The sequence below is a fragment of the Pygoscelis adeliae genome, unplaced genomic scaffold (genome assembly GCF_000699105.1).
Source record: "Pygoscelis adeliae isolate BGI_AS28 unplaced genomic scaffold, ASM69910v1 Scaffold403, whole genome shotgun sequence".
Classification (NCBI taxonomy): domain Eukaryota; kingdom Metazoa; phylum Chordata; class Aves; order Sphenisciformes; family Spheniscidae; genus Pygoscelis; species Pygoscelis adeliae.
Window position 1 is genome coordinate 95,070 of NW_008824466.1, and position 7,710 is coordinate 102,779.

The 7,710-nt window shown below is 51.7% G+C and overlaps 1 protein-coding gene across 1 annotated transcript in view; it reads right to left on the minus strand.

Moving 5' to 3' along the window:
* The window catches only part of DUSP18 (dual specificity phosphatase 18), a 7,709-nt gene extending 1,148 nt beyond the window's left edge, over positions 1–6,561 (minus strand). Inside the window, 1 exon segment of the mRNA XM_009321074.1 lies at positions 6,493–6,561. Within this exon segment, the coding sequence (XP_009319349.1) occupies positions 6,493–6,561 (69 nt within the window).
* Between the last annotated feature and the right edge of the window lie 1,149 nt (positions 6,562–7,710).

The window sequence follows — 7,710 nt, forward strand, 5'->3', positions numbered from 1 at the left end:
CCCGGACAGCCATTTGCCCGACAGCCCCCTGCCCAGCTCCGCCAGCCGCGCCAGCCGCCATGACCTGCTGCTCTTGGAGAAGAAGGTGACGGCCTCCACTCCCCCTCATCCCTCCAGGCCCCGCCGGTGCTGCCCCCCGGGACAGGGTTCATGGCCCCCTCTGGCACAAGGGGAGCGTTCCTTCTGCATTTGGCTGCTGGTAGACGTGTCTTGGAAAAGCGGAGGGAGATCCCCCTCCTCTGAAGAGGTTGGCAGTGAGAACCACAGGTGACACAAGGCTGGAGGAACGTCTTGTGCAAACACTCACGTCTCAGTTCCTTAGAGTCCTTAATCCATCGCTTAAGCTCTCATCCCTTAGGTCTTCAGCCTGATGGGTCAGGATACGGGTGCCAAGGCTCTCTCCAGGAGAGTGGGAAGCAAATGGTCGGGGGGGAGGGCAGCTATTGGTTCTTGGGCCACCTTTGATGTGAATGGTTGCATCTCCATCCTGACCTGAGGACACAGTTGCCATATCCCATCTGCAAGTCAATTGTGTTTTGGAACGATAAGCTACAGGCATCGTCGGCCACAGACTTAACCTGGACTTAGATGTCATTCCTATGATATTTAGGGAGACCAAGGGTAAATTATTAGAAATGGGTGAAGTGCTGACATGTGACCTCCCAGCAGTGGGGACTAGGCAAAGGTTTTGCAACATTTAGCAGCCCAATCCCCCCTTTAGTGCTTCTCACTTTGAGTCCAGCAGTAACGGGTTCATTAGCAATAGCAGGTGAGATAGTCTCTCCTGCGGGAATGCACGGGATGCCGGGTTGAGTCTATAAACTCAGAATTGGGATTTAGGGTGGCATTAGACATACCTGGACCTTCATGCACGGGGTAGTTCCCTTCAGCTCGCCTCTCTGCTCCTGGGCAGCCAGGCTTTTTGTCCTTAGTACCCAGCCAGCACTACCTGAATCCTCTTACCTCACCTTACGGCACATATCCCAAGGAACTCTGCCATCTCGCTTTGGTCAGAAACCCCAGGCACCATGATTTCAGCAATTTTTCAGTTTAAATCAAAGTTTTATAACGTGGGGCTGCAAAGTCCGCTCTCTTGACTGTTTCTGGCAGAACTGTAGGGTCCTGCCCAGGGTCTGGCTCTGCGTGTGAGTGAGACTGCTTAGGCAATAAACTGTGCAGCCCTGTAGCAGTCATTAGTGAGAACAGGGAAAAAAGCTTACCCGGCTTCACCTCTCAGGTGAGGTTTGCTCAAATAAGAAAGTCTAATACAGAAATTAATGTCTGATGGTTTTGATTCCCAGTGTCTCTTGCTAAAATCTGTACTTGGGACATGAACTAGTGACGTTAACAGGTCCCGACTGAAGGTTTCTTTCTGCTGTCATGGGGATGACAGCCTCGTGAGGCAGAGCTGTGGCATCTTTTCCTCGGTATGGCGTTCCCTAATCCCTTAACTCAGTGGACTGACGGTAACCTCTAGGTAGCTGTGTGCTGAGGAGAGCCTCATGGCCTGCAAACATTTATGATGTGCGGGTTTCAAGACCTCAGGGCAGTGCAGCCGCTGTGAGTGAATTAGCTCTAGGCTACAACCAAGCCCCAAGCAGTGTTGTGACGCCTGGTTTGGTCCTGCAGCACGGGTGTGCCCTGGGTTTGTGCCATGCACAGGGACAGGTTTCTGTTTACAGTCAAGAGACCCAGGGGGATGCAAGCCCCTTACGGCTGGAGAGACTGCATGCCTGCAAGCACGGAAGCCCGTGCCAGACCTGTGGTGCGTGGGTGACACGAAGGTCATCAGCTTGCCCAGTAAATTCCTGTCGAGAGCCCACTCAAACCAGATGACCACATTGTCATCGGCTGGGTTTATAATGTGGGCTTTTTGTTACCGGTGTGATGGATTGGGTCTGAGATGCAAGAATGCAAGAGAGCGTGACTACTGTCCTCCAGACCTGCTTCTTACAGTAGTGTAAAATGAATTATAGTCAAGAAGGCAGGATGATTTGTAATCTTTTTCAGACCAACGTCTAGAGTGATACTTACGAATTTTGGAGCTTCTTTGCTTGGAGGTCACCTTGACCATAGTGAAGGATGTGTCAGGGTGTCTCTCTTCCAGAAGACAAGGATCACTTTGGAATTCTTTATTTTGTGGTTAGGATAGTGGCTATAAGGTCTTACGTTTGCTTTCGTAAAGGTAAAACACTTTGAAGAGGCCAAAAAGAAGACTGAACGTTTCCACAAACATTTAAAGCAGCAGTTTTTGAAAGAACAGGAGAGAAAGATGGCGCGGTGGAAGAAGGCATCCGAAAGGTTTGAAAAATCACTGGAAGTGTTCAGTCGCAGAAGTGGGAAGTCGTCCGTCCCTTCCACCAACGGTTTGTCTGTGAGTGAAGTGACGCCCTTGGAACACGCAGCTGCTACTGACGGAGAAGGGACCAAGAGACACGTCTAGAGAGCTCCTCCTGCAGGCTGTCCCAGGGCTCCGGCCCATGTCTTGCCAACCTACTCGAATTTTGAGTTTGTCCTTTTAGGAAGCTAATGCTAAGTCCTGTTACAGCAATAAACCAGCACGATCCATCACTCTCTCTTGTACTGCTGCCCATTTACCTTCTGAATCGATGGGGCTGCTGTGGTTAGAGGCCCATGGGCTGGGGACAATTCAGGGAGCAGTGTGGCAGCCGCAGGAGTAAAACACCTCTTCAAAGGACTGGTTTCCTTTGAGGGAATAGAAAAGTGATGTGAAAGGGATAGAGTTTTTTCTTGGCTTGTGCCTTTAGAGAGGATCCAAACAACATGTTGCACTAGTTGGATTTCCAGAAATGTTATCAGAGGTTCAGGGAGGGTAAATGAATCCGTCGTTGGGGAAAAAGAAGGACTGGTGACTTAGGAAGCTTAGGAGAAAAAAAACAAGGAATGAAGTATTGAAGGAGAGTGCCTCGAGGCACTGAAGAAGTGGATAAGTGTCAGCAGCAGATGGAGAAGGTGGTTGTAGGCAAGTAGAACTGATCAACTTTCTTCTTCCCTTTTCCCAAACCAGAGACATTCAGAGTAACTGTTGAGTCCCCCCCAGTCGGATGGGATACAGCTTATCGCGGGAGTGCAGGGCTGGAGAGATTGACTTCATCCACTCTGGCCTCTGCGGTGCTGTAGCATTAAGTATACTTTGACTATGATTGACAAATGTTCATCTAACTTGCTTTTAAAAAACTCGCAGTAAAGGAGATGCTACAGTTTCTCGAGGTGGCCTGGTTTTTCAGCCAGCATTGTAATGTTGGGATTTTCATAACATAAACCTTTTTTGCTTGAAATGAAGCTAATAATTTTTTATGTTTCCCAGTGGCCTTGAGGGAATAATTGGATGTTGGAAGATCGCTGTCATGTCCTCACTCAGTTTTTTCTTCACTGGATTAAAAATGCTCAGTACCTTCAAGCTGTCCCCCTCAGTTGGGATTTCTAAAGAGAATTTTCAGGACTAATGCGAAAGGCGTACCTCAGACATCAGGACAGCGTGCCTGGCAAGTAACACTCCAGTGCTCAAAAATCTGGAGGCATCAGGCCTTGATGATGAAACACTGCTTCTCGGTTTACTGTAAGACTATTTCTTGAAAGAAACAACAAACTTTTCCCTAACCTCTGGCTCTTGAAAACAGTAAATAATTCAGTTTCTTCTTCCCTAGAGCTTTTCCAATAATTCAGCCAGACGCAGACACCTGGTAACGTTACACACAATGATGACTAAAAATCTTAGACTGGAAGGTGCCTGGCAAGCCGGACTTTAGGGGCAGTGCTTTCCATCTCTGGGACGTCTCTGCAATAATAGGCCGGCCACCTGCTATGGCCTTGCCTTACGAGGGATTGCAGCTAGCTAAAGGCATCCTCTCAAACTTTCTCCAGAGGATGCTTCATAGGCATGATTCAGGTGCTGAAAGGGTCTAGAAACACTGAACAGAAAATCAGTGTTTGGCACCTGAATTGGCTTCAAACCACAGATCTATAAAGTCTTGTTTTTCCTGAATATTTAAGGCATCTTCTTGTTGTCTTTTCTTCTTACACCTATGATAAATCTGCCCTGCATACTGTCCTCTCCATGGACAGATCCTTCCTTCTCTGTGGTGAACGGAGTTAAATCCAGTTGGCGGCTGGTCACGAGCGGTGTTCCCCAGGGCTCAGTATTGGGGCCAGTTCTGTTCAAGATCTTTATCAATGATCTGGACGAGGGGATCGAGTGCACCCTCAGTCAGTTTGCAGACGACACCAAGTTGGGCGGCAGTGTTGATCTGCTCGAGGGTAGGAAGGCTCTGCAGAGGGACCTGGACAGGCTGGATCGATGGGCCGAGGCCAACTGTATGAGATTCAACAAGGCCAAGTGCCGGGTCCTGCACTTCGGCCACAACAACCCCATGCAGCGCTACAGGCTTGGGGAGGAGTGGCTGGAAAGCTGCCTGGCGGAAAAGGACCTGGGGGTGTTGGTCGACAGCCGGCTGAACATGAGCCGGCAGTGTGCCCCGGCGGCCAAGAAGGCCAATGGCATCCTGGCCTGTATCAGAAATAGTGTGGCCAGCAGGAGCAGGGAAGTGATCGTGTCCCTGTACTCGGCACTGGTGAGGCCGCACCTCGAATACTGTGTTCAGTTTTGGGTCCCTCACTACAAGAAGGACGTTGAGGTGTTGGAGCGTGTCCAGAGAAGGGCAATGAGGCTGGTGAGGGGTCTGGAGAACAAGTCTTATGAGGAGCGGCTGAGGGAACTGGGGTTGTTTAGCCTGGAGAAAAGGAGGCTGAGGGGAGACCTCATCGCTCTCTACAACCACCTGAAAGGAGGTCATAGCAAGGTGGGTGTCCATGTCTTCTCCCAAGTAACAAGTGATAGGACGAGAGGAAACGGCCTCAAGTTGTGCCAGGGGAGGTTTAGATTGGATATTAGGAAAAATTTCTTCACCGAAAGGGTTGTCAAGCATTGGACCAGGCTGCCCAGGGAAGTGGTGGAGTCACCATCACTGGAGGTATTTAGAAGACTTGTAGATGTAGGGACATGGTTTAGTGGTGGACTTGGCAGTGCTAGGTTAATGGTTGGACTTGATGATCTTAAAGGTCTTTTCCAGCCTAAATGATTCTATGATTCTATTCTATGATTCTTGACCTCACTCATGGACAGCCTGCCTCCACCATGCTGCCACCCAGATCCTGCACCAGCCCTTAGTGATGACATCCAGCTGGAAAAAGAAATTACCAGCACAATTAACTGCCTAGCAGCCCTGCATCTGCAGCCTTTGCCTGCTGTTTGTCCAGGAGAATGTGGATATGTTGTTCACCATGACAGCTGCTGAACAGGGCAGACATGAAACATCTTTGGTCATGCTGGCACCAGTGACAGACTGGTGTCTACCTACATCCGTTGGCTTGAGTAGCACTGAAACGCAAGAAGAGGTGCGTTGAGGTGAAAAGCAAGGAAACGCCAACAAGCAAATAATGCCATAAATTTTTAGAGAGGAGCCTGGAGGTTGTCTCCCAGGGGTGACCTGTGCTGGCCACCCCCAGGGTTTTCCTTGTGGGAAGATGCTGCCGGAAGAGGATTTAAAACCTCGTGAGAGCTTCTGGATTTGGTCCAGACATTCACGTGTTACTACGCAACACTTCAGCTATTGTTTGAATACTGCCTGGAGCTCCTGGCTGTGAAATGTGCCATCCAGCCAAAAGCACACCCAGGCTCCTGCAGCCCATCTATTCCAGCTCTCAGCAGTCTGGGCTGCAGCAGACCTGCCCCCCATGGCCTTTGGACTCTCCTGCACGTGTCTGGCCTCTGCAGCGCCCCGGGGCAGCGAGTCTCAGCGTTTAATAACACAGTGTGAAGAAACAGTCTCTTTAGTTTGTTTTAAACATACTATAAGGGCAAATTCACTGTTCACCCCCAGTTTTTGTGTTATGAGAAGCAGTGAATTGCCTCCCCATTTTGTGATTTCAGAGTCCTCAGTTTTGTCCCTGCTCCATCAACCTCCTCTCCGATGTCAGGCGGTTTCAGCTTGGCTGTGCTGTGCAGCCAGCCCAGGAGCAGTTCATCCCCGTTGCTACAGTAACAGCTGCATCCATCCATCTCCTAAACAGCATCCACCCTGTGCGTGGGGGTCCCCAGGTGGTGCCTGGCACCTTGTGAGGAGAGGGGGATGTCCCTCCCCTCTTGCCATGGAAGCAGAGGGGCTGTGGTGCTCTGTCTAACAGTGCTCCTCTGTGCGGAGGTTACAGGGCCAGGGCTCAGCCCTCTGAGCAACCTCCCCGTCCTCCCCATGCTGGGAGAGGCCAGTCACCAGTCATCGTTTCTCCAGTCCACTGGCTCAGTGCTGTCCTTGATCCCACCATCCCCACGGCAGGAGTCAGCCCTTGCACGCGGCAGCCATCCCCAGCGTGAAGAACATCAGGCATGGGGCGATGCCTTCCCCCCTTTGCCCTCACCTTGCCTACATCCTCAGCCCCGTGGCCTTGAAACCAATGGAGCTGTTGGAGCCGTACCGTTTGCCACGGCGGGCTGTGGGCATTAGCTGGTTCCTGGACCTGGCTCTGCAGGGTCTGGGTGCCCATGCGGATTCAGCCCTGGGTGGGCCTGGCCAGCCAGCACACCTGTGTTCCCCCTTGGCAGAGCAAGGAAGCAGCTGACATTTGCCTGGGAGACCAGAGGCTGTGACTTGCTGCAGGCTCTGCAGGCAGATGCTGATCAAAATCACACTCTGATCTCAGTGCCCCCAACACCCCCAGGGAGATTTTCCTCCCAAAGAGCTGGTCTTATCACTGCCCACAGCTGACTGCAGAGGGTGCTGCTGGCTGAGCCAGTGTCCCTCTTCAGCCACGCTTCTCCTGCCATCCCACTTCCAGCCTGGTGCTCTCAGGCTTCTTGCTTTGCACAGCCAGCTCAGCTCAGCACCTCCAGTCCTCCCCTGTCTTCCCCCTTTTAAAAGTCAGTTTGCTGAGAGCTTACAATAATCCCACTACACACGTCTCCTCAGCAAGCTCCTTACTGTAGGGACTCACTGGTTTCTCTGATTAGGTAGAGCGGAGGTGGAGGCAACGGTGGTTTGATCAGGAAAGACTCCCCAGCTCCAGCACTCCACCACAGGGAGTCCCGAGGGGTACCTCTTGCATCTTGAATGGGAGAGGACCGTTCACCTTGGCACAGACTGGCGAGGTCTGTGTTTTCAGCCAGAGCTGGAAGGAATGTGGAGCTGCGTCAGCACAACGCTCATCACGCAGAACAGGCAATGCTTGGAGCAGAGTGGGATAGTACTGGCTGCCCGCACCTTCCCCAGGGGAGCAGCTGAAGCCAGAGCCATAGGGCAGGTGCCATCCAGGATTGGATGAATTATCAAAGCAGCCCAGGGCGCCGGCACTGACATATAACCCATGTTTCCCCTCCCTGCAGCTCTGATCTTGGCATGTAGAAGGAAGCAGACAGGATCTGGGCAGAGATCTGGGCCCCTTCCTCACCTAAGAGGCTCCAAGGAGAGAAGGAGCTGATACATCCTGGGTTCAGCACACTGTACAGAGTGCTCACAGATGCCCTCGGGCAGCGTTAAAAGAGGCAGGTGACTCTTGCCTGTAGCCCCATGCAGGCAAGACCTAGTACAGACAGTGACGGGCAGGTGGGAGCAGTTTGGTTCAGCCTCATCACAGGGCAGTACTGCCTGCGTTTGGCTTAGCAGGCAGCTCCCTTGCCTGCCCACGTGCTCAAGCTTG